This window comes from Stigmatopora nigra, chromosome 7 (assembly GCF_051989575.1).
Source record: "Stigmatopora nigra isolate UIUO_SnigA chromosome 7, RoL_Snig_1.1, whole genome shotgun sequence".
NCBI classification, from domain to species: domain Eukaryota; kingdom Metazoa; phylum Chordata; class Actinopteri; order Syngnathiformes; family Syngnathidae; genus Stigmatopora; species Stigmatopora nigra.
Window position 1 is genome coordinate 8,099,723 of NC_135514.1, and position 26,145 is coordinate 8,125,867.

Consider the following 26,145-nt stretch of genomic DNA (forward strand, 5'->3'; position numbering starts at 1 on the left):
ACTTCAGGTCTAGACTAAGATTGCACTGCAGAAAAGTAAAAAGTCTAGACTATTACTATTGCCAATCTTATGACAATATTTTGCAATGAGTAATTTCCTGATGGCCACCTTTAATTGAAAAGCATTTTAAAATACAGCCAATCATTTCTCAAAGCCAAAAACAATAAACGTGGCTTCTGTAATATGTAAAAAGTTCTGTATAATAGGATTTTTAATCAACAAAAATACATCCATTAGTTCATAATTACGGTGGAAATTGAAAAACAATGCTTTTCTGCAGCAGTTTTCATCAGTAACATCAATAAATTCATGTGTAATGTCTAAATTGTGGACAGCTATTAATCACCGATTGCTTGCCCAACACTGCCGCCTTGTGGCAATAACTTTGTTTACATTCTTCCTCGTCGAATTCACGGTTTACTGAACAAATTATGGAAAAGTCAATTTGAAGACAGATTTATCACCTAGCTTATTCTTGGGTTAGTATTACGAAGCTAAAAACTGTAATATTGAACTGAAACTGAAAAAAAATGATTTTACATCGTGGAACAAAAACAATCCACTGGGAACAATTTTGAAATATCTAGATCTGACAGCTGTTTAAACAAAGTTTTATGAGCAGGAATCTAAAACATTTTTCTCTCACACATATCAGTTTTCTACCCTGTCTTGTTGGACAAAAAAAAAAGAAAGTACAGCTAAGAGCATTTTTTACTTGTAAAAATGTAAAATTATTGAATTGAATGCATCTATTGTCAAGAGATATTATTGACATTTTTAAAGTGTGGACGAAATATGCACGAGTGTAACATGTATTTATTGCTATTTGAAATAAATTCTGCATGTCATATGCATGTCTTGAGCAACAGAAAAATCGAAAGCAATATTTTCACACATGCACGCACATAATTATTGTCTTGTAAAAAAGTAAAAATGGTGTGGAATATTGGAGTGTTGTATCGTTTCCAGACCACGATTTTGTTGTGAAGGGTAAATCACATGACTTCCGTTATTATTACCTGTGTACACGGAGTTTGACAGAGCTTGGTGCGCAAGTGCCTGCCGGCAACCCGCGCACCGCTCCTGCGGCAACAGCGGTTCTTACCGCTGTACTCCAGCCGTCAGCCCCGTGATGACAGGCATCGCCGCTGCTTCCTTCTTCTCCAACGCTTGCAGGTTCGGCAGCTGCGGGCTTCATTTTGATTCGCTGGCCGAACTCATCCTGCACATCGAGGATAACCATATCGGTGAGACAGCCGACGGCCGAGCTCCGTGATTAGCATTATTGGCTAATAGGCTAGCCAGTGGCTTCCTGCTCCTTGACAACCGTGTTGCTAGGTGTGGTGGGTGTCGGTACTACCTGTCCATCACACCCCTATGTAAACAAAAAAATAAGAGCTATTTATTCTTTTTGAAATCTTTAGGATTATTTTTCAAATTGACTCTATGGAAGTTAACCATAAACTATGTACTACTTTAAAATGTGTCTAAATTTTACTCATCTAGTGATACATTTCATAGGGTCATTCCAGGATTGGAGGATATTTTGCATCCCACCCATCATAAATCACATACACTTTACTGAAATATGATTAAATCCAATTGACCAGTAAGAAAATATACTCAAAACTTAAATGTAATTACATATTCCTGATAAACATGGATTTTTTAGGACTAAATGTCATCCAATACTGGAATGGCTCACAACCAAGAAGTAATCAGTTGTTGATAATAAAATATTAAATTTCTTTGGGCTTGTAGTAATCCAAAACCTACGATAGATTTTGTTTTATAGATTAATAAATTTAATTCCTGCCATTGTCATTGTAATTGAATTCCACATTTCTGTGCCATTATTGAATCTGACAAAACCCAGGGGCCTCTGTTGTTCTCGTTTGTTGCTTGAATGGCTTTAATATTCTCTTCTATCCACTAGTGTGCTGTGCGTGTGTCTAAGCTGTTAGTCGCAGGGAGGAAAAAAAAATCCCCCAAAACGACATATTGGGGAATAATGAGGCAATTAGTGCGCTGGTTGTGGAAAAACTTTGTGTGCCCCCCTATTCCCCTCATTTCACCCCCATTGTGCGCTTGCCTGTGCCCATACGAAGAAGTGCGAAATCTTGCACTCAGTGCCAAGTGCCTGTGAAGCATAATTACAGACAGAGGGCCTGATTTGGCCGCTCTTCCTCCTCATCTGGTGGCCTGCTGCATAAAGCACATTCTCCTTTATAATTAGGCGCCTGGAAAACGAGCGAGAACGACATTCTCCCTGCCCAGTGCAACGGTACGCCTTGTAAGGCTTAGAAACAATAGATGGCGCTACCCAGCTGTGGTTGCTGCAAAATGTAACTCATTTAGATCTGTCATGTAAAGTTCCTGTAGGGTAAATGGAAAGATGTAGCCATATTTTTGGTCTATGTAGTGGGTGGTAGTCTACAAATATTTTTATGGCCTCACTGAGAATTAAAATAAAGTTACGACCATGATGTTGGATTCAATTCTGGTATAAAACAAGAATTTAGCAATTATTATTATTACATCAGGAAAATTGTGTGGAACTGCATTTCACATTTTATTCAAACATCTATAAAATGCTGCCATTTCTAAACACTGTTTTTGTAATTTTGTATTACTACATATATTTTAGTTTTGCACATTTACAGAATGAGCAAAATTTTGGTAACATTTTACACAATTTTACCTGAATAGTTTTATTTAATTTCTAAAAAAAAGTTCTACACAACACAATAAATAAGAATTTTTGAAAACGTTCTATTATGCAACAAAGACTATATACTCTTGATAGTACATGAACAAAGTTAAAATTCATGTAAAACTATACAATAACGTGTGGGGAAGATTTCAACACCCATTTAGCCAATCCATTTGAGAGGGTTCTCAATGTTACATAAAAAATATAATATTAGGGAGAAAACTTATTTTGTAAGGCTAGATTTGTTGTAATATTCTCTTAAAATGCTTACATTTTAGCATGAACAAAATGAATAGCTTGTCGTGTCAAAGTGAGTATCTGTCAACAGACTTTTTTACTTTTCATTTCATAACCACATATTTTCATGTCAACCCTCACATTCCTTAATCAATCCCACAACCACAGCAAAAATATGTAAGAGTAGAAGCTGTAACATCTGCAAACTGGGCAGAACATAAATCTAATGGGATCCAACTTTGTGAACATTTTCACCCACATTAAATCAGCAACTACTAACAAGCACCAGAAAAAAGGGAGTCTGCCGAGAAGCTTTTCAACATGAAGTCTAAATCAAGTTATTAAGCTTGCAAGATGTCCTTAGCGGTCTGTTGGTCATGTGTGGCAGAAAAAACATCACTGAAATGTTTTTTTTGTTGCTAAGAAACCAGGCCTAAGTTGACTCCAAGCACACAGTGAGTGGTGTTAAAACCTGTGTGTGCATGTGTGTGTGTGTGTGTGTGTGTGTGTGTGTGTGTGTGTGTGTGTGTGTGTGTGTGTGGGTGTGCGCGCGTTTAATCGCTGCTGGGGTCTGGCGTCACGATAGCCTGCAGTGTCCAAAGCCAGCTAACAATCCATATGCTTGTTGCCAATCCTCACTGGAGGCTCATTTAGAAGATGTTGCCCAGCACCCCTCCTCCATCCCCTCCCAAAAAAAAACTGCGGAAGTAATAAATTTGGAAAAGCCCTAACTAGTTCCCTGATCTGTGCACCTGGTTGGCCTAATTAGATTTCCCCTATCCCCCGACAGCAAGGCTCCTGTTCCCCTACAATCGCTGTCAGACTGGCGGCAATCGTGCCTGTCAAGCGTAGGGTTGCGTATTGCCACTTAAATAAAGCGTGTATAGAATTGGATTCAATATGGCTAAGGCAAAATTGCTATTTTTTTGCAGCATGTTGGTCATGCACTTTTTTTGTTTGTTTAAATCTGCATGAAACACAGAAAATAAAATGTATTAATTACACGTTAGTGCAATTTTCAGAAATGACTTTTAAAGTACAACATAGTCACGCTGTTGCTATCAGTTGGAACTACAGAAATATCGTATGATAAATAGTCTGCTCAACAATATTTGTAAAAATAATAATAATAATAATAATACACAACCTAAAATCATACAGTACATAAAGTCCATATCCTCAGTATATTAAGGATTACTGTAGTTCCTAAACTGGGACTGCGAAGGTCTGTCATAGAGCAAAATAGTTTGAAAATACCTAGATGTATAGCTCGGGGAAAAATAGTTGTCTGTGTGTATGCCTGGTCAGCGTACATACTGTAAATATTTCCTTTGACAGATTGTTCGCACCACTTTGTGTTTTGAGGAACGCGCAACACATGGAGCTCCACTACTCTGTTTCATTTCCTTTCTGAGAGGCCACATCATAATGAATGGCCTGTGCCACCACTCCTGCTTATGTCCCCCGCTGCTCTCAGCCGCCATAAACATGTCACCGTAAGGCTCGCCACTCGGCCCTACCCCACGGTGCATCTGGTCTTGAGGGTGGATGGGGTGAGCCAGACAACTGTGGAAAAGTGTGTTGTGTGGGTGACTGACTGAGTGAGTGAGTGAGAGAGAGAAAGGAGGGGAAGGTTGTAGAGGGCGTTGTTGCTGTGTGGTGGGCATCACTTCCTCTTTTTTTGCGTCGAGGTTTGTTGAACACCATTTGAACATGAACACAATTTCCTTGATCAAAGTGAATGTTCTATTTTCAATATCGGTTTCCCTCTTGTTTTGATGCCAAAGTGTTGTGTCAGAGTAAAAGTTTACATGGATATTGCTTAACTTCCAATAACATGATGTTATTCCTCTTTATATTGCGATTGCATTGCAATTTTGGCTGGGCAGGTAGATTTTTGGTTCTAATTTCGTTATTGCCGTGATGGGATCATTTTATAAAGAAATATTATGTTGTAGTCAAGAGATGTAGAAATTCACAGTTTTCTGGGGACGTAAAGGTATCTATTGAATAATTAAACAACAGCTACATTGAATCAGGTGTTCTGAAACATTGCAGACATTTGAATTAATGGAAAAAATCCTATACTAATTAAATTTGTCATTTGGATTGATTCAATTGGTCCATTGCTTATCGAAATGGTGATCCAGATTGATTTCTATTTGAAACCTTGGTGGCCACCAATTCTGATTCAAGCTTAAACACGCACTAAACAATTAACTATCTCTGTTAGTTCTCACCTAGGTTTATTGGAAGGAACTGTGTAACTAGATATCGTGACTCAAATCTTTCCCTTTCTGGCCTGGTAATTTTTGCCCACCAAGGTGGACCACCTGTGTAGTTTCCATCTCTACTTGAGGCGCCTTCCTTCTGGTCTTTTTGGTCCTGGACCGAATGCTGGTGAGCCCCCAAAGAATAGCAGAAGCTTCAGGATATTGGCCCCCAGAAACCATCCATCTCTGTGGCCCCCCACGTGAGGTGTGTGTGATTTACAGCGTGTGAGAACAGATTGATCGGCTATGTGAGCGGGCAGCTATTCCACTCACACACGGAGGCTCATTAGTGATCTCCTAGTACGTTTACACATAGCAATGTATAACACTCACAACTACGAGAGTCTGTGAGCCCCCCCTCTGGTTTTGGAACGTTTCAGTATCTTTCCAAAGCAGTTTCCACAACTTTGGATGGTGGGCGGTAAGTAGTGGCTCGCATCCACTGCTAATGAAACACATGCTTACGTTATGGCGTGTCCTTGAGACTTTCAAACATTCCGAGCCTCTCAGAATCCAAGCTTTCGGTATCATAATGTTTGTATGTTGTCAGCCAAGCAGTGACGCTTTAGGCAATAACTACATGATCCTCTTTGTCTTTGGAAATTCTAATTACACAGAGAAAATTGCTGGCTTGTTTACTGAAAGCTTCATTACCGTAGAAACATAATGGGCGTCAAATAATTGAGCTGTATCACAAGTTCTGCTTTGAAAATATAATCATACACAGTGGTGGCATTGTTCCATGGGGAGAACATTTCAGACTTAGATAAAAATGTTGCACCTGGATGAATGTAAAATCTTAAATTGTTTGGAAATTCCTTTTTTTCTAATGCTTATGGTGTTGGATTTGCTTTTCTGCTTTGTTATGGCTGTTATTTTTCTTTATATGAGATGCAGTATACACCATAACTTTTGGTTATTTTATTTCTATCAAGGCTAAATTTTCCCTTTTTAATAAGGTTGGTCTTTTATTGAAAAAAGCTTTACATTTAATGTATGCATAAATAGTCTGCTGTCATTTAGTTCCTGAATGGGACTTCAGCAATAGTCCTATAAATAACCCAACCACAATGGCTACGAGTCATAAGACAATAGTTTCGAGAAGATCAATTATGCTCTTTGTAGACATCAACGATAGTTTTGGATAAAATATTATTGCTTTAAAAAAAACAAGGTATAATTGATGTTTGTACCTAGTTTGCTGACAGATGCATTAGGCCTCATTGTGTTTGGCATCATGTACAAAGTAACGGTAAAAAAAAGAAAAGCCTGGGGCTTACCTGCGGTGAGCAAATGAGCTGGTGGACGGAAAACAGCCACATGGGGGTAGCAGTCTTTCACAGCTCAGTCAGAGGGAGTCCAACGAGGAGGTGGAGCTCCTTAGCTTGCTCACTTTTATGGTCCATCTCTCTTCTCCCACATGGATGCTGCTGTGAGGAACGTTTGAAGTTAGGCCTGCTTCACCTCGGGGTGTGGAGATTGCTCATTGTTGTACATTTAGCACCGCCAAACAAGATGGATGTCTGGCTCCCAGCTCAGTGTGTGTTGAGTCTAGTCATCATTGGGCAATGCTGTGTGTATGTGTGAGTGTGTTGAGGCCAGCTGCTTTTCAAAAAGTACAGAATTCAGGATTATGACAGGAAAACTAGCTACTTCAAAAAAACAAAAACAAAAACACTAGTTATTGGTTACTTATGTTGGACAGTATCAGTACATTAATTTAGGATTCCAGGGGTTTGTGTATCAGGTAAAAATACTCAAACAATTAGGTGATATTAGAGCCTGTTTTAGTACTTTTAGTACTTGATAGCAGCTTGACACCCACATTTATCTTTTTGCCTGAAGATGCTCCTAATTTTCTCAATAGGGTTGGAGTCAGGTAAGGATTGGAGGCCACACCATGATTTGTTTAATATACAGTAATACAGTGGTATTTCTTGCACCATTATTGACGATTCCACCAATAAATGAAAAATGCTAAGGCATACCTTAATGTTCCCTAGACACAGACCCCCGCCTTTTGGAGACACAGGAGCAGCAGCAGCCCACCTATGTCGCCCTCAGCTACATCAACAGGTAAACAAACACAAGCAAGAAAATCAATCCACAGCTTCAGTGTTTCAACAAGTACATGCCTCGAGTCCTATGAATGCCTCTTTAAAGACCTTGTGGCTAGTTCAGACTTCATCTGGGGGATCGTTCACAATCGGAATGAGGATTTGCTAGCTGATTTGTTTTTACGACACCAAATCAGCTTTGATACGGTGACTCAGATGGGCATTACGCCGAGACGTCTGCCCGTGTCTACCAGCCTAGGTGAAAGCATGTTTATGTGGTTATCACTTCATTTTTTAATTTCACTTTTTGCTTAAACGTTTTCATTTTATGGCGTGCTGTTAAACAACTGTCCATAAACCCCTTGCATACATCTTTTTATGGGGCTTAAGTTAGTGGTGTGTGGTGTTTTTCCTTCTGAAACATACCGTAGTGCATAATCTATAGTACTATTGTACAACTTGGTGTTCTCTCACAAGTAGCAAAGAGTGTCGACTAAAAAAATAAAAAATATTGGTGGTACCCCTTAAACTGGTTGTTAGCCAATTTGCTTTCTCATTTTGACAAACTTAAAGATTCAAAACTTGAAGTGAAACTTTCTAAGGAGGGTGTTTATTAAGAAATAATTTGGAGGGCAAATTTTGTCAAGTTCGTAATTTGCCTTTATGGTCCCATATCGTTGAAGCACGCCAAGCACGAAATATATATTTTGATGTTTGCTTTTTTCCTGCAGATTTATGACGGAAGCCGCAAGGCGAGAGCACGAGGCGCTAAAGAAGAAGATACAGCCCAAATTGTGTCCGTCTCTGATGGGAAGTTTATTTAACAGCAGCGTGCCCACACTGCCTCGCCACGCCAGCGGCAATCTCACCCCTCCTGTCACTCCACCCATCACCCCATCCTCATCTTTTCATAGCAGCACGCCCACAGGTAACTTGTCTATACATTTACAATGGATCACTGTTATTTCTGTGTGTGGCAAATTATACAAATATAATCAATTCAATTGTAATCGATTATTCGCCATTAAAAGCACTTTCTAGTACTACTACTTTAACAGATACTGGACTCATTCTTTTGTTTTTCTTTGTCAATTCGGCTTTCTACTTACAGGCAGCGAATGCGACGAAGAGGAGATGGACTTGGAGGATTCCGACAGCGACGAGTCGTGGACTACAGAGAACGCCATCAACTCGCAGTTCATCCTTAGCTCAATGTGCATGAACAGCGATGATGAGAAGCCCTTTGCCTGTCCCATTCCGGGCTGTAAAAAGAGATATAAAGTAGGTTTGGTATCATACAGTTGCATTTACTGGCACCTTATTTGGATCCAAGTGTTGTTAAGTCAATTGCAGAAACCTAAAAACAAAAAAATCAATTGTCCATTTCATTTTACATGTTGAAAACACTGCACATAATGTCTTTTTACCTCCTTATGGTTGTAGAATGTTAACGGGATCAAGTATCACGCCAAAAATGGCCACCGGACCAAGATAAGAGTGCAAAAAGCCTTCAAGTGCCGTTGTGGGAAGAGCTACAAGACATCACAGGGTCTCAGGTACCACAGCCTCAACTTCCACCCACCTGCTACCGCTGAAGGCATCCATCGCAAGATGAGGCAGTAGCACTTCTCTTATTCTTCACCTTTTTTCACACACCTGTTCACCATGTGCTATGACACAAGATTTTGTTGCATGCTTTAAAATGCGATATTGTTCTGAATGTTTCATTCAAAAAGTTTGGTCACCATTTTGTAATTTGCACTATTTTTCCTCCCTTTTTAATTTTTTTCTACCTTTGGCCTCTACAGTGCTTGTTGTTTTCAAATTGATTACATTTTAAAACGCTTTCGAGATTCGTCAATGTGCCAAAGTTAAGTACTCTGCCACCCTCTCTCACATTGCCAAAACCGAGGATGAACTCAGGTGACCTTTGCGAGTATTTCTCAACTCTTCAATGTTTAACTCACTGGTTGCCATTGACGGTGATAGACGTTATTTCAGTGCCCCCCCCCCCTCCCAATCTACGGGTAATGACTTAAATTCAGATGGCTGAAGAATATGATTGGACATCTGTCAGTCAATGGCCGTAAAGTAGTTACGGTAAGCGCTTCTCCCTATCATTTAGCCTATTTATTATATTTTGTAGCACTTTTGCCAACAAAAGGAGCATTTTGCAAACCTTGTGTTATGTAAATAACACTATTTGAAATGTCAGCTCTTTGCAAAAACTAAGCACTAAAATCCCCCCATTCCCAGTATTTTGACACGCCATGGCCTTGAATTGTGGACCATTCCAGAGATTAATGGAAAGCCATTTGAGCATTTGCCACTGCAGTCGAGTGTCACGTTGTGATTGACAGTTTTGCACTGCCAGAAGTCTTTTCTATAGTGTACAGTGACTATACTGCATTAAAATATATTTTTGTATGTAAATTGAAAGTGTTATTGTATTGTACCTCATAAAGCTGCTGTAAATTTGGAATAAAAGATGTTCTGATGTTTCGAAGGATCTTTATTAGTTGCGTTAACAGATAAAACGTGAAGAAAATAATAGTAGTAAAGTGGAGTATGACATGCAAACGACTCACCAATAAAATAGAAAAGAAACCCAGAGTTGCCACACAATCACCGTCTTACTCTAAAATAATCTGACAAAATTATACAAGATGACATCATAGCTTTAAGAACTGAACTTGTTTTGGTTGTTCCATTACGTCGTATGTGTGACGTGTTTCCCACCTCTCTTTTCAAACTCTTAGCGGTTAAACATTTGATTTTCAGGATTAACGGTCAATTGGAAATGTGAATTAATAATATTTCCAACCCCTAAAGTTCACCTGATAACTAAAAACAAAGAATTTGAATGACTGGCGAGCAGTTCGAACGTGCCACCATCGATGGCAACCATTACAAGCGTCGATTCGCTCGGCAACTAGTCGAATTCGAGCGGGTTACCGTCGAAGTGGGTGAGCACGTGATTTTCGTACACCTTCTGGTCACAGTCTAGCGGGAACTGCTCGCTGCACATGGGGCAGATCTTCCAGTGGCTCTCCACGTGCTCCTCAAACTTGGACTGGTCGTAGTTGGGCGGGAAGATGACCTCACACAGCGGGCACCGCTTCATATCCATGCTGTACAAACATAGCAAGAACAAGGGGCATCATTTAACTCAATTGGTGATGTTGAGCCTCGAAACACGCCAAATCCATTTGACGGGAATTTACACATTGGACATCCGTCACTGTCATTGAGTAAGTCCTTTATTAATTGTATTTAGTTACTTTCTCATTGTTAGCTTGGATAAGTTCTACCTGTGAAGATAAGTGATACGAAGGATGAAGAAAAAATATTTGATACCAATATTTAGTCACAAATTATGAGTGAGCGTTATACTCGAATAAATGCCGTAGGTCGCATTTCAGTATAAGTCGCAGGCCCAACTATACTATAAAACTAGAAACGTGTGGATTTATAGTCTGGAAAATGATAATTCAGGAAGTCGGGGTAGTTAAACCGCGGCTGTCTGATGCGATGTGGGTGGGCCGCCACAAAATGGCGGGCGGGGGTAAAGTATAGCAGGACAACCACGTTACGGGCACTCAGCGTTCCCAGAAAACCGGTTTGGCATTTTTAGAGACAGCGTGTTACCTGGGATCAAAGCAAAACGGAGTCTGGCCGTTCACAAACGGGTTGGGGGGTTCTGCTGTGACGGGCTTCTCGTTGGTATTGACCTGACAAATTGAAAAAGCACAGATTACAGTCAAACTAGAAGTTCCACTGTCGAAAGTAACAAACACGGACGGAGAGGAAGCTACATTGTTGTTGGTGGTGTTGATCAGCTTCACGTCGGATTCGTCGCGGCCATCGGGCCGAGCCTGGATGCGGGCGGGCTGGATGCAAACCACGTTGCTGTCCCAGGACGGCGGGCCCATCGGGGGAAGGCAAAGCAGCTGCTCGTCCGACACCTCGTCGTCATCTTCATCTGTGGATGGCGCAGTGAAAAATATTGGTGGCAAATTTAAAATATATTTTGAGAGGACTGGTTGTGTGTGTGCCTGACATTCAAGATTCCACTAATCTGACCTTTCGACTGGGAAACTGAAGCATATGGGTTCCCAAACTGCAGTTTGGGGGGACTCTGTGAGACCAACAGAGGGTTGGGAGTATCCTGGACGTATGGCATGTAGTACTGCGGATTGAATGGAGGAAGTCTGAAATTTTCTGTGCTGCTTTTTCCACCAGCAACTTGCTCTGGCTTTTTGTTGCTTTTCTTGACCTCCTGGGGAAACAAAATCAGGGTTGCTGTAACTAGGACAGACTTCATAAATATGCATGGTGTGCAATGAATTCATAGTTGTATAAAAATAATTTCTCATTAAGTTTGAAGAAGGCAGATGGTTCTGTCTTACTTCTTTAGGATTCAAAACATTTCTGTGACAAACTGGTGAAAAAAGCATAAAGATCGAGCATGAAAGGACACTTTCCACCCTGCGATTGGCTTCTGCCTGATATTTTGAAACCACCTCAGAGGTTTTGCGATGTGTCACTCACCTATTCTTAAAAGTATGGATTTAATTCCATTACTGACTTCACACAGAACTAAAACTTGCTATTTGGGAGGGTTTTTTTTTTTAATTCCACAAATAGTTAAGTTATAAATGAATATGTGGTCCGCATGACATTCAGTTTATATTTAAAACCCTGTCCATTTTTTGGGGACACCCGGTTATGTTCATTTAAACTCCCCAGCTGGGTGATCACGCAAACCCATTAATTTTTTTTACCAACATTAAAAAACAGAAAACAAAAACAACCACGTTTCAATTCAAAGGTAATGTGATCATTTTGTTTTATAGACGTCAGTGGCAGACAGTAATGGCATTTATTTAATTGGTCATTCGGGCTTTTTAAAGTGAGCCAAAACATGATTTCAAGGCATTCTAGGTTTTGCTGTGCTCCAAACTAATGGAAAGCAAAACAAGAGTTTGGGCAAAAATGGCTGATGTTTTTGGGAGGCGTTTTGAAGGGTGGAAGGCATCCATTAAAAGAGAAAATGAAAGCAGTTGCCAGGCACCTTTTCCTTGAGTTCTCTCAGCTCCCGCCCCTTCTCAGCTACCTGGCTCTGGAGTAAACAAATACAACCAAGGAATGAGCACATTAGTGGTTTATGCTCCTTTTCAGTCATACGCTCCTCGAAGAAGAAAATTCAGTGGAAATGTGCCCAGCGGGAAATGCGCAACTCTCCCGAAGACATCTCGATGCAGAGCGCTGATTTATGCACCCTGCCGGTTGGAGCCAAACAACATGTTTGAGTTCCTCACAGACACCAGGGCAAATATCCGCCTGCCCCGGAGCCAAGCAAAGCATTAGGCCGGCAACCGGAGAGGACTTTTCTGAGCCAAGCTTTACTTGTCTCCAGTGGTGGACGTAAAAGACGTAAAGTGTTGTCTCGGAGACAGGTCTGCTCGTAAACAACACTGTCACTAGCACTGTGCTTCTAATCAAATGCTAATCCCCCCCCGAGTTTACATTATCTATACAATGGTAATACAAAATTGAGACAATGTCCACGACTGCTCAGTTTGGTGATGAGAACGTATTTTGTTTGTACAAGTGAATCCTGCATAGTGACAGAAAACAGATCTTAATGCATAATTCCAATTTTTTGGTACAAATCTGATCTCTTCATGCGACGGTTGAGCCACCTTTTTTTTTACCAAGTGACTATTCTTGTTGTTTCTAAAACAAGCTTGTACCATAGATTGCCTAGATTTCATGTCTTGTGAGTGCACTAATATGAATTTTGGATGTGGACCAAGAGCAAAAAGGCCTTAAAAAGGCAGCTTGTCTGGACTAAGCACCCACCATACAACGGTCTTCCTCTGAGGACAGCTGCAACTTCAGATTCTCACTGATCTTCAGTTGCTCCTTCATTTTTGAAGCCATCTTGGCAAGCTCATCGTGCATTATGCCACTACGTTCCTTTTCCTCCTGAAAGATCAGCAGCTGATTAAAAAGATATCGCCAATAGATCTTTCATAGATGGTACTGGTATTTTTTTTACCATCAGCAACTGCTTGTATCTCCTGTATTTCGACTCCTGGATGATAGTCTCCAAAATGGGATCTGCAGAACCAGGAGCCAATTATGACAACTATAGGAAACGACCTCCAATAATAATGCAGAGTGACGAACTTACCTGGAACAGATGTGTCAGGACTTACTGAAGCAGGTATTGCTGTCAAGTCTTGTGTGGAGTTTCTCTTGACCTCCTGCAAACAAAAATCAAATTCCCCATAGGAAAATATTTTCCAGACATTGAACATAAACAGTGGTGCTAGTAAGCAGCAGGATGCTGACGTACCCCTTGCTGCTCAGCCAGTTTGAGTACTTGCTTTTGCAGTCGAGTACACTCCTTGTATTTTTCCTTGTAGTGCTCAGCAGCCATGTGCAGACGCAGTTTAAGGTCCTCCACCTCTCTCTGCAGCTCGGCTACAATAGCTGGGTCTGTAAAGGCTTCTTCCGCTTTGGTCTGGGGGACATGACATCAATTTCAGAATAAAAACTCAGGACACCCTTGAATAGTCCGTTAGAAATTTGGCACCCAAGTTTTAGCAAGAAATGAGGTGGACAATTCCCTTTAACTATGTAGTATTAATTCCCTTCCATAAATTGGCAGGTAGGTAAAGTTGACTTACAGCCTCTAGCTTGGACTCCGCCTTCATCTGCTCAACTAGGTTCTCCAAACGGCTGCAGTGATCCTCAGCATCGGCTTTAGCCTGACGCAGCACATCGACCTCCAGCTTCATTTGGTACAGTTCAGACATGGTGCGATCACGGGCGCTTGATGCATCCCTCAGTTCAGCACCCAGCATGGTCGACTGCTGCTGGTTGGCCTGGAGCTGCTCTTCTTTCTGACGCAGTTGCTCCTTCATGGCATTTAAATCCCCCTGTCACATGTGAAAGAAAGCATGTACTAGGAAGTAGGCATGATCGATTTGATGACAGTTATTAATTCAAAAGTATGTACCAGGGGGGAAACTTTGGCCAAGACCTCTTTGTACTGCTCCTCCTTCTCCGTAAGGCACTGCTGCAGGCGGCCAACCTCCTCTTTTAACTGAGCAATGGTGTTCTCTTTGTTAACGTCCACGGACTTCATCATCTGTAACTCGCCATTCAGCCTAGTGTTGTCCAACTCGCGGTTTTTCAAGTGAATCTGAAGCCAACACAAGTATTTTTTTTCAGCGCATTCTAACAAAACACTATTGTACTTATTATATAGTCATTGTAATTAGCATGACCAACAGGAAAAAAATTCGCAAAAACAAACTTAACATGCAAATTAAATATGAGGTGGAGTTTTTTGGGGTATCGTTTCCGTGGTGACTGTTTTTGTGGCACTGCCACATCCTTCACAGTGCCCACCACAACAAAGAAACAAAAACTCCAGACACAGCAGATGACGGCTTATTATGGCAAACCCAGATGACGTTGACCAGGAAACGTGCAGAAAATAATCACAGTAGTTTAAAAAAAAAAAGAGTTAAAATAGAGCTCCGTTGAGTAATATCACAAATAACAAAAAAAATATAGGTGACAAAGGACAGAGCTGTTAGTGAAAAGTTGCCGATAAAGAAGTCCGTTTTGCCACAGTATGGGGTGCTTTTAATCACCGGAGTTATAATACATGTATCAGAGGGACAATTTCTAAGAGTTTTGGTTTCCCCAAGCAGAAAAATCCCCCCCCAAAACATAAAACTACCATCAGTTTACCTTGTAAAGTTCTTTCTCATCTTTTTCATTGTTCACCTGAGACTCAAGAGTTCCCTTCTCGATTGTGAGTTTCTTCATTCTGTCCTTCAGGCTGTGAACACAACACAAAACAAGTGAACTAGTTAAATCTCTCTTATGAAATGCCAATTACATTTTGGTATGAATTATTCAAAACTTCAGACTGCAATATAAGAAATATTTCATTATGAACCACAGTGCATGTAAGTAATGTAGGGATTTACAAGTCCAGCTCGGTTTCCTTGAGTAATCCTCTCTGGTTAACACCAATAAGATCTGCCTCCAGCTGCAACACCCTGGATGTGGCCTCCTCCAGCCTGCTCTTGACTTCTTCCTTTTCCTCTTGCAAGACCCTTGAAGAACTCTGAAGCTCCTAAAAAGGCACAAAATACAGTTAAACCAGGGAATAATGAGGTAAATATGAATTCTACCACATGTAAAATCATCAGCTAATAAAAGTCAAAAAAATAATGTAGGTAGTTTTCAAATTAAATACTTTTATATGATATGGTTTTTAAGTAATTTACTACTTATATTTGTATATAATAGTACATGAAGTTATTATCTAGTAATAAAAAAAGGTTGTAGCCTAAGTGCATAATTTTTGAGTCTTTATAGTCGCAACACAAACACAAAAAGTATGACTCTAAAATTAACAGCCACAAAAAATATTATTGCTCTCTTATGAAAGCTCTTTCCAAACCAACAGTTTTATTGCAGAAGACAGTCAAATGAATTCAAACTGACATTACTTTTAAGACTTAATGGCTGAGTTGTAAAAATGTTGGATTGATGATACACATTCACATCTGTCAAAATGTTATTTATGCCATCAAGGGCATAGATTTTTTTTTCTCAAGAAAAATACTACTAGGTCGTTCATTAGGGGATGCTAAGACACCTTTTAGGCCAAATCCTAAAAATAAGAAAAAATTTAAAAAAAAACCATCATAATAGAACATTGTGACCTCCGGCTACTCCAATTTACTTGATTCTGTCTTTTCAATTGGGCACAGTTCTCCTCCTCCTGTTTGCATGCACTCTGTAGGCTCTCCTTGGCAGATTCCAGCTGGGCCATCTCCTGCTGTAGCAAAGCCACCTTCTTCACCAGCTCATCTTTCACTCGCTGTGCTTCTTCCACTTTTTGCTGCGCATAGAACATTGACTTATTCAATTTGCTGAGTAAATTACGCTATTGAATGGCATGAAACTAAATATAAAAGCTTAAATGTATTTTTTAAAAACATTTCGGGTTCATTTTTTATTTAATTTCTTAACCTCTTATGTACAAGTTATGTTTAGTTATTACACACAAGTGACTATTTTTCAGAATTAAGAAAAAAACAAACAAATGTGACCTGGTGTCCACATAAGACATTATGTTATGTAGCAAATAGGCCACACTATTAACACTTGGTTATAGACGTGTGTCCTACAGATAGTGATTTTACCTCTAGAAGGCCAGCCTTGGTGGTGACCACCAGAATGTCAGAGTTGCATTCATCCTCCACAGTCAGCAGTTCTTCCTCTGAAGGACTACTGGCACGGAACAAGAAAGGTGTGCTGGCACCACGAATCTCCCCTTTGTGGGTCACGTAACAGAACTGGTAGAACTCGCCGTCATCATTGGGCACGTAGTAACCTAAGGTTAATTAAGATGACACAAAATGCAAACATCATTGAAGATGGAATAAAACTATGTTTAAGTGAAAACAGTGGAAAGCTAAAAAGCTTACTGAGAAAAGACTAATGTAAACAAGCTCAGACATTTCCCATTCAACAATTAAAATTTACATCTGACCTGCAGTATCAAAATATAAAGGCACTGTGATTTTACCCTGAAAGACCACCGTTCTGTTGATTGCGGTGCCATCCACGTAATTTTCAGGGAGGGGGGACCACAAGAATGTGTAATAGTCCCTGGCTGTGCTCCAACCAACCTGCAAAATAATGCAAAGAATCAGTTCAACCTGGTGCCTTCAACACATTAGTCCAATATAACAATGGCAACTCTTTAGATATTACTACATGCAAGTACAGAAAATACATATTTCCTTCTCTTTGGTACCATAAATCCGAACAAAATCAAAAGTCAATACAGCGGGCTGACATAACCACACTGCGAATAAAGTACTGCGCCATTTAAATACTACCCTTATCTGTCTTCCATTTTTTTTGAATAGATGTTAAACAATATTATAAATGCCTAGAGCTACCACTGTGCGAGATTTCATCAGTCAGAGAAGGCCACTGCGTGTACTACAACACCCCCAGTTGTTAACTAGTGCACTTCCAGCCTCCAGCAGTAAAGAACAGGAAGCAATTAAAACATGCACATAGTGAGTTTATGTCATTACTTGAGGCGAGGCTCCACCAGTCAACTCATTAGTGACACTGGCGGAAAAGTCTTGAGAGAAACTCTTTCACTTAAACCACCCATGCCCACAATATGTCTTTTTTTCATTTTTGCATTCTGCAACATTAGCTTCACAAAGGTTTTCAAGTACATAAATGATAAGGATTCTAGTTTGCCTCTTTTTCAGGCTCTTGTTTATTTAACATTTAGCCCATAATGCCAAATTCCTACACTGTTGAGATGCAACTCAATCACAATTAATGTGTGATGAACATTGTTGGGAAATCTGTTTCCTTTAAGTGCTTTGATCCAACTCTTACAGCAATTTAGTACCCCCCCCAAAAAAGAACTGAATCTTCTCGAATTGAATTACAAAGTGTCTGTTTGCTGTAAAAACACGGGGAATTTTCTTTAAGGCTGTGAAATCTGAACCGTGATATAGCTTGGACTTATTGTGATGAAAAGGTCGGATATCATGTTGAAACAAAGAGATACAGATTACCCAAAAAATACAGGTTGCTACAAGACACCATCTGGTGTCCAAGTACCAGAGTGAACACATGCAGTAAGTGTCCATGAATCACATGGTGAGTGAGACATTAATAATAAAGCAGCATTTGCTTTCTCCTCTGCCTCGTGACAAGCCACCACAACCTTCTGTGAGCCCTGGAGCAAGTCGTCACGCTGTATGGGAACTCCTCAAAGTACCAAAGGCTGTATTTTGCAGATGTGCCAAAGGAAAAAAAATTCTAGTACAGTGTATCTCTATGATGGATGACATTAAAGACCCAAAGGTGTAAATGAAATTGAATTTTTTTTTTAAATAATTTTTCCCCAGTCAAATCACTCACTTAACCCAGGGTTGGGCCGTTTTGCTTAATTAGCTTTTTGTAATTAAATTCTTTTAGGTATTTGAACCAAAAATAGTATTTCATATTCTAAGTTTTTTAACCACCTTTGTAATAGATTAAGATTAAACACCAATGTTGATTAGTCACCTTAAAGATGCCAACCCAGTCCTTTGGGTGTGGTTTGATGAATTGCGTAAGGGTGTAATGACATTCCAGGCCAGCATGAGGCAGGTAACTTTTGCCTACATTCTGGAAGATGACATGAGCAAAGTTTGATGTGTCCATGTTGTTGTCTAAAGAAGGGCCATCTGCAACCAACGCCATTAATCAGTCAATGATGGCTGTAAGAGATTAAATAACAAAAACAATAAGGAACAGTTATCAATGATCAACAAAGTAACGAAATAACTGATAAAACAATATGAAGCTCAAAGCTGCTTTGTTTTGACTTTTTGTTTATGTTGGCACAGAAATTTGACTGGTTTCTCAAAGGATCGCATTAAAGGTCTGTTACTGGATACCACAAAAAGATACCAGTAGATCTGCTGGCTGACAACACAAAGAAAAATAGAATTGATTGATCACTTAGACGTTGTCACTTGTTTACAAGATGAGCTGCAGCGGTAGGACATATTACATTTACATTGACAAAGTTGTCAAGGTTTTTTTTTTCTTCTTTTTTTGGCGTACATTCTTGAACCGGAATCACAACTGGAGCAAGTCAACATTCTTAACCATTTGTTCCCAGCGGCCCTCAAATGGCATGTGTTAGACTCTGAAAGTTGACAGCACTGAGGGTCTTCCAATTCTGCCAAATATAAATCTTTGATCACAGGGTTACAGTTACACCTGGCTTGTTGTCATGGTAATGACACTTCATGAATGCTTGGCAGGGGTCACACAGAGCACTTGTGTTAGCCTTAAGTGTCAAATATCAACTATCTTCATGACAACCCCTCAAATAACAGACACATAACCTCACTTTTGTGCCTCGGCTTTAACTAAAGACATGACTTAAACATCTAGGCTACCTTTTTTTCACCCAAAATAATAAGTAATCTAGTGTTTTGATAGTTTCTGTTTACGTGAAGAATAAAGAAGACATTGGACTACCCTTAATTCTTCTTTTATTAAAAAAAAATCTGGACACACCGGACCACCCGTACTAGAAATATCTTCCTTTTTTTGTTTTGTTTTTTACATCAAAATAGTCTATTTTCCTGGCCTTCTTATCTCATCATAGTGATATTTATTTTAATTTGGTTTTTAAAGTTCTCTTTTCTCTCAATGTTTTAGTATAATATCAAGATGAAGTGCAGTACAACCAGCTATCAGAAACACTCTTCAGGATATAACATATTCGACATCTATTTAGGGAAATTTATTGAGGTCATTGATTGATAACTAAAACATTGACACATACTAGGATAATCACGGGGCATAAATATTCAAGGCGATGCCTTTGATGATCCAAAGATAATAACAAATACATTTGACGATACCGACGTGTCTTGAAAGCCGCCTTTAAACTACAATTAAAGTACACACCCAAAATTGAATTTCCTTGATTTCAAAGTAAATTTACATTTTTTAACTTTTTAACCTAACATTTCAAAAAACAGACTAAAGGACTGGAAATGACAAGCAGGGCCTAAAGCGTTTAAAGAGATAAACCGTGCGATTGCTGGTTGATGTTCGTCTTGTGTTTTATTAAGAAAGGGTGAATCCCGATTGTACTATAAGGGGAAACGACATTTTCCCGGATATAACCAAATTCCAAATAATATGATCTGTCGTCTATGACATATTTCCATCCTAACTGCGATTTGACGACTGGGCACAGTTAGCTAACGTCAACAGATAGCAAACGCTGACTGTGGAGCTTTCAAAGCGTCTTATCAAACCCGACAAAATTGAACAAAAAGCACACAGTCAGTGAGACTGTGCCAAGAAATTGAAAACATACCCATCTGCCATGCCGAACAACGACAGAAATCGTTATGTGTCATAAAAATGACTGTTGACGCAGTTCAGTGCTTTCCCATCGGCTCTTCCTGGAACAACAACAACATACGTCATTTCCGGATATTTATTCAGTAAAGCTGATTTCCCAAACGAACTAATATATACTTAGTTACAGCAATACAACCAAATTATTGTCAATATGACCTAAACTTGTGGAACGCTTGATAAATACACAGTATAATATTTCGAATATAACACATTTCCGATGTACTTCGATCAATAAAACTGTAACAATTATAAATAAAATTATAAATAGCTTTTAAAATGCAAATTTAGTCAAATTAAAAACGAGTGAACAAAAAATACGCAATATTCAATATGTGCGCGGATTTTAACCAAACCGTTCCAGAAAATTTCCCTCCTATTGCAGCACCCCATTGGCAGAAATTCAGGGGCGTGCTGGGTAAATGCGTTATTTGATTGGACGATCGGGCTGTCATTTAAGATGTATAAACGTCACACATACGGGGTTAAGAGGAGACAAGTATGGCGGCCGTGTTGCGAGGGACACAGTACCTTGTGGGAAGGCGGTGCAGGAATGTCCAATATGCGATCGGTAAGGCTATCAAACTTGAGCTGTCACGGGATCGTCTTACTTTTTGAGCCGTTTAAGACGCTTTGCTTCCATGACATCCACGAAGTTTTGCTATAAATACTGTCACGGAGAAGTTTGATGCATTTTGACACTACATTAAGCTAGTTCATGCTGCTCCTTCTCTGATTCCACGTTTTGGGAGCTTTTACATGTCTCGGGTTCGCTGCATATGCCAACTCATAGTATCTAATAAACGTTATTGACGTAAATATTCCAACCATCTTTGCGATCTGATTTTTTTCTCTTGTAAATTGTTCAGATTGTTTTCTTGTTTGAGTCTTGCAATCACTGCTTACTGTCATTAAACATTAAACTTTTCTGCAGGTCAGATCGTTAACGAGGAAGATTAGTATTTTAACCCATCAAAAGCTTATTTCTGCCCAGTTGTTATTTCTGTAATGATAAGGGCACAAGAAAAGTACATTAATTTTTTTATGGCAGTGGGTGCCAATTTTAAACAAAAAATCATCATACACACCACATTTTCTGAACTGGTTTATCCTCACTAGGCTTGTGGGGGTGCTGGAGCCTATCCCAGCTGAATTGGTGGCCAGTTTTTGAAGCAAGCATTAAATTAAGTGGCAAAATTGAATGATGAAACAGAAAATATAGCTTTCTTGGCAATCTCAACTGATAATCATATGATCATTATACTTTAGCCTCCAAGAGATCCATGGCCTCCAAGACACAAGTGGGCTTTATTGGCCTTGGAAATATGGGGAACCCAATGGCCAAGAATTTGCTGAAAAATGGATACCCAGTAATTGCCACAGATGTCTTCCCTGAGTCCTGCAAGGAAGTTCAGGAGTTGGGTGCCCAGGTGGGATAGTAAAGATATTAAAATTTCTTGAAAAATAAAATACTCTTAACTTTTCTGACTTTTGCGTGTTTCTCCAGATTGTTGACAATCCTGCAGAGGTAGCAGACAAGGCTGACCGCATTATCACAATGCTTCCCTCCAATCCCAATGTCATTGATGCCTATACTGGATCTAATGGGATCCTTAAGTATGACTTGTCTTCACTGAAATCTTGCATAGTGTTTCCAGATTTTCATTTAACTGGCTTCCTCCTTTGTTAACAACAGGAAAGTGAAGAAGGGTTCCTTGCTCATTGATTCCAGTACAATTGATCCTGCTGTTTCAAAAGAAATGGCAGCAGCTGCTGAGAAGATGGGAGCAGTTTTTATGGATGCACCCGTCTCAGGAGGTGAATTATATATGCAGTATTTTGAATTGTACTATAGGAAGAGTGTACGTTTTTGTGTGTTCACACTCGTGTGCCTGGAGGTCATATTTTAATGTTCCTACTGCGCAAGAGGTTTATTCTACCTTGTGGAAATTTTCGGGGATGTGGTTGGATTGTTGCTGTTGAGCTGCATAAAGTGGGTGGTCTAAAACTGCAGCCTTTAGCAAGATGTCCAATGCATTTATACGACCTAATACTCTTTCAGGTAAGTCTTGTATTTTTGTTTTTCACAGAGGAAGTGTCAAGTGGGTATATAGCACAGGGAAGGAAGAACTTCCTGCTACAATATTTTATGGAGAGTGACTATTTTGTGCAAAAATTATTTTAATTCAATTGCGCTAAGCGTTTTGGTAGTATACATCAAATATACATGATAGCACATGTAACAGATTATTAGAATTGAGAAATATAAAGACGATGTTTTTTTACGTTTTCTCCATTATTACTCAAATATAATAATATTATTAAATATTTTGCAGATCCAGACTTTTTTTTTTGTCAGAAATTTTGTCTAATAGGGCTAAGGCTGATTTCAATCTCCATGTTAAGATCATAGGAAGCAAACTGTGCAGCAATCAAAAGAAGTGTAGTGGTGAGGCAATTACTGTATGGTTAAATCATTAATCTTAAAAGCAACCATGGTGTTGGGAACCTAATTGAGTCAGCATGTGTCTTGCTGGTTCTTCGTGTGAAAAAATTTCAGAACCAGATGAGAGAACCTCTGTAATTGTGTTCTTCATTTTTATGATTGTCTGCAAACAATCTTGATTGGGTCATTTTATTTTTTTTTGTTTAGCTGATTTAGAATCATAGATGGTGTTTCTTTAGAATCGAGTGCCATTAAAAATCAGTTTACTTAACAAATGACAGTTTTATAATAGTTAACATTTGGCTGACTGTCTCTGAGATTAAAACAATCTTATTGTCATACGTTCACAGATACAGTATTGTTTCATGCTGTTTTACTACACTCCACAGGCAAAATCTGTCGAGTGAGACAAATAGAAACTCACACTGCAGCTTTATGAACACTCCTCTGATTTGTCCTCGCTTTATTTCTTCTATCCGTTAACCTTTTGGAACAATTTGAAACTAGCAACAAACCGTGACAGTGTCATGATTTCCATTGTTAGGTGTGGGTGCCGCCAATTTAGGAAAGCTGACTTTTATGGTGGGAGGAGCAGAGGAAGAATTTACTGCTGCAAAAGAGCTACTTAGCTGCATGGGAGCTAATGTGGTGTACTGTGGTCAAGTTGGAACTGGACAAGTATGTACAAAACATTTTTCATGATTTCTACATTGCTTTTATTGAATGAAACATATTATATATGAAATGTTCATTTACTGGTTACAGGCTGCCAAAATCTGCAACAACATGCTCCTGGCTATAGGAATGATCGGTACAGCAGAAACAATGAATTTGGGAATCAGGTAATAGCTTTTGACTGTTGAGACACATATAGTCCTCAATTTATACTTACTGACACTGTTAAATGCTTCTCGTTCCCAGACTTGGTCTTGATCCAAAGCTTTTGGCACAGATCTTAAACATGAGTTCAGGTCGCTGTTGGTCCAGTGACACGTACAATCCTGTGCCCGGCGTGATGGAGGGAGTCCCGTCTGCAAATAACTACCAGGGAGGCTTTGGCACCCAACTCATGGCAAAGGTTTGTTTTTTCCCTTTAAAATTGTCATTTAAGGACTTGAAGCTGCTATCCAGTAACAAATCCAAGGCTTGAAACTTGCATTTTTAATTAAAGACTGCTTTTTAAGGCTCATTTTGCTTACTATGTAAATCATCTATGGTCTAAAGCTTATACATAACCTTTGTATTAACTAACCTAATATTTTAATGTAATGTTTTTATTGTTGGAACTTTAAAATGAACTTTTAAGGCTCTTTGTGCATTGTGATTGTCATTTGCATAATATAAAGTTCTAAGAAGCCCGAAAACAAAAGGAAGATCAGAAATGATAGTTTCTTTTTGTGTCTTTTTCAGGATCTTGGTTTGGCTCAAAACACATCTACCAACACGAAAACCCCTGTTCCACTTGGCTCTTTGGCGCATCAGATCTACCGAATGATGTGTGCCCGTGGTTACGCCAGTAAAGATTTCTCCTCTGTGTTCCAGTTCTTGCGTGAGGAGGAGGAACAGTAATGTGTGCCTCCTCCACTCCGTCCCATGCAAGCCTTACCGTTATGGGCCTATTGCCACACAGGACTGCCATCGCACTGTACCAGAGGTATCCTCAGTGGCCTGATAAAGACTTCTCTGAAGTTGTTAATGACAAAGCCACACAATCTCCCAAAACAACCTTATGACTCAACAATGCAACACTCCTTTCTCAATTGGAAGCCATACTGTCTGTCATGCAGAGGAATTAAAAACATTTAAAGCTGTTCCACTATAGCACTTCAAAATGTGTCTGGTGGGGATTTTAGTTACAATAAATAAGGGTTTATTTCTCCTCTGCCATTATTTTGTTACTCTTTCCTCTCAAATCATTTGGTCAATATGGCTTCAACACAAATGTGATATCATGGAGAAAAAAAATAAAGACAAATTAATCTCTTATACTGTAGTCACTTGAAACATGCATTCTAAAATTCTGTCATTTATATTATCATAATACAATTTCTAACATAAATTGGATAGTTTTCAATGCACATTTTAACTTCTGGGGGAATATTTTATTATATTTTATTATATATTTTTAGTAAGGAAAATCTAAAAAGTGCAAGACCATGTTTTTCTGTCACATGGGTTTTTTTCCCCCACTACTATATGCAATGGCCTCAAGTTACGACTATGTGAGGCAAACTAAACATCCAAAAAGCCTATGGGGGCCTGTTTTTCCCCCCGCCCCCATGAGCAAATGAAATGGGGGTAGAGTGGCACCCGAAATAATTCCCATTGATTAAAATGCACTCTGTTGACTTGTTTTTGTCTGACCATTTTACAACTTTTTGGAGGTGAACCATGAGTCGTTTCAGCCTGACTTTGGTGCGGCATGTTTCTGATCTGCTCCTCCAAAGAGAGCCACTGAAGGGCCAAGGTGCCACAGGTCATGCGATCACAAGACAACCCCATAAAAAGTCCATTAAGCACTGTAGGCTGAGAGCTGTGTTGTCAACTGCTTGATAGGTACTGCAAACACAGCAGTACTTTGCTCTCAGGCCTGTATGCACACTGTAACGCCAACTCGCACCCGTTTAGGCTCAAAATGGCTCTTCCTTTGCGTCCAGCAGATGTGCCACCATTTTGTACGTATTATCTTCCTGTTTTATTAATTTCACAAATTTTCATAATTGGAGAAATAAATTGGATATTCTACAGCTGATTTCTATCTGTCAAAAATCTTGGGGACCAATTCCCCAATTTAATGTTATCCCTTCATGATCTGAGCTCCTTATCCTCACAAAGGCTGTGGGGCCCCCTGAATTTGTTACCAGACCATCGCAGTACACATGTAGACCTAAAGCTACGTGGAGACACACTTTCCTACCATAGGATAATTTGGAGTCAGGGAGGAATCTGTAGTATTCAGAGAAAACCCATGCGTGCATGGTGGGGAACATGCAAACTCCATACAGAAAGACCAGAACCAACCAGGTATAAAACCCTGGATTTCAGAACTATGAAGTGGTGGTGATAACCACTCTACACTGTGTTGCCATGTAACCAACCCCCTTTCACATTGTTTAAAAATGTGCAAGAAATTTGAATTGATAATACAGTCTATAGTTTTGGGATGTGGTTGCAGATATACTGTAATACGACTGGCATAGGGCAGTGTTTATGTGTATATTCAAATGTATGCCACAGCTATTATCTAATTTTGGATGTCCTCCAAATTAGATGAGTCAGAGCATTACTTTGCACATAATTACCCAATAAGAATAACTTTAATTGGTCGCATTATTATTAAATGAGAGTTTATCTCTATCTTAAATGTAAGTAGTTGCCATATTTAATATTGGACTATTCAACCAGATTTAT

General features: G+C 39.4%; 4 protein-coding genes across 6 annotated transcripts in view; 2 read left to right on the forward strand and 2 right to left on the reverse strand.

Moving 5' to 3' along the window:
* The window catches only part of creb5b (cAMP responsive element binding protein 5b), a 49,297-nt gene extending 40,829 nt beyond the window's left edge, over positions 1–8,468 (reverse strand). Inside the window, exons 1-4 of one of the 2 annotated variants that reach the window (XM_077721744.1) lie at positions 8,390–8,468; positions 7,212–7,287; positions 6,504–6,653; positions 1,106–1,222 (exon numbers count right to left, since the gene is read on the reverse strand). The gene's annotated coding sequence lies outside the window, so the exon portion shown is untranslated. The remainder of the gene's footprint in view (positions 1–1,105; positions 1,223–6,503; positions 6,654–7,211; positions 7,288–8,389) is intronic. The other variant, XM_077721745.1, reaches the window with a different exon arrangement.
* Positions 1,025–9,773, forward strand: jazf1b (JAZF zinc finger 1b). The gene is made up of 5 exons (XM_077721750.1): positions 1,025–1,247; positions 7,227–7,299; positions 8,012–8,208; positions 8,392–8,561; positions 8,724–9,773. Exons 1-5 carry the CDS (start codon positions 1,133–1,135, stop codon positions 8,901–8,903), a joined length of 735 nt encoding a protein of 244 aa, XP_077577876.1. The 5' UTR covers positions 1,025–1,132; the 3' UTR covers positions 8,904–9,773.
* Positions 9,772–20,411, reverse strand: tax1bp1b (Tax1 (human T-cell leukemia virus type I) binding protein 1b). Of its 2 annotated transcripts, XM_077721740.1 has the most exons (18): positions 20,245–20,411; positions 18,426–18,619; positions 16,909–17,011; positions 16,523–16,713; positions 16,060–16,218; positions 15,296–15,444; positions 15,054–15,144; positions 14,311–14,496; positions 13,979–14,230; positions 13,645–13,812; positions 13,480–13,552; positions 13,345–13,406; positions 13,146–13,271; positions 12,355–12,402; positions 11,364–11,559; positions 11,096–11,262; positions 10,929–11,011; positions 9,772–10,411 (listed from the first exon to the last, which is right to left on the reverse strand). In XM_077721740.1, exons 2-18 carry the CDS (start codon positions 18,600–18,602, stop codon positions 10,213–10,215), a joined length of 2,430 nt encoding a protein of 809 aa, XP_077577866.1. In that variant the 5' UTR covers positions 18,603–18,619; positions 20,245–20,411; the 3' UTR covers positions 9,772–10,212. The 2 variants fall into 2 exon arrangements, with proteins under 2 accessions (XP_077577866.1, XP_077577868.1); XM_077721742.1 differs by lacking the exon at positions 12,355–12,402.
* A 322-nt stretch (positions 20,412–20,733) lies between these two features.
* Positions 20,734–24,720, forward strand: hibadhb (3-hydroxyisobutyrate dehydrogenase b). The gene is made up of 8 exons (XM_077721816.1): positions 20,734–20,859; positions 21,558–21,718; positions 21,796–21,905; positions 21,985–22,106; positions 23,279–23,412; positions 23,500–23,576; positions 23,656–23,812; positions 24,145–24,720. Exons 1-8 carry the CDS (start codon positions 20,790–20,792, stop codon positions 24,301–24,303), a joined length of 990 nt encoding a protein of 329 aa, XP_077577942.1. The 5' UTR covers positions 20,734–20,789; the 3' UTR covers positions 24,304–24,720.
* The last annotated feature ends 1,425 nt before the right edge of the window (positions 24,721–26,145 follow it).

Excerpts from the sequence above, each read along its gene's own strand:
- jazf1b (XM_077721750.1), top strand. The coding sequence starts at position 1,133 with ATGACAGGCATCGCCGCTGCTTCCTTCTTCTCCAACGCTTGCAGGTTC. Across the intron at positions 8,209-8,391 it reads TCATAGCAGCACGCCCACAG|GCAGCGAATGCGACGAAGAG; the intron begins GTAACTTGTCTA and ends TTCTACTTACAG. Across the intron at positions 8,562-8,723 it reads GCTGTAAAAAGAGATATAAA|AATGTTAACGGGATCAAGTA; the intron begins GTAGGTTTGGTA and ends TTATGGTTGTAG.
- tax1bp1b (XM_077721740.1), bottom strand. The coding sequence starts at position 18,602 with ATGGCGTTGGTTGCAGATGGCCCTTCTTTAGACAACAACATGGACACA. Across the intron at positions 17,012-18,425 it reads ACTGGGTTGGCATCTTTAAG|GTTGGTTGGAGCACAGCCAG; the intron begins GTGACTAATCAA and ends ATTATTTTGCAG. Across the intron at positions 14,497-15,053 it reads ATGAGAAAGAACTTTACAAG|ATTCACTTGAAAAACCGCGA; the intron begins GTAAACTGATGG and ends TGTTGGCTTCAG.
- hibadhb (XM_077721816.1), top strand. The coding sequence starts at position 20,790 with ATGGCGGCCGTGTTGCGAGGGACACAGTACCTTGTGGGAAGGCGGTGC. Across the intron at positions 21,906-21,984 it reads GGATCTAATGGGATCCTTAA|GAAAGTGAAGAAGGGTTCCT; the intron begins GTATGACTTGTC and ends TGTTAACAACAG. Across the intron at positions 23,413-23,499 it reads GTCAAGTTGGAACTGGACAA|GCTGCCAAAATCTGCAACAA; the intron begins GTATGTACAAAA and ends TACTGGTTACAG.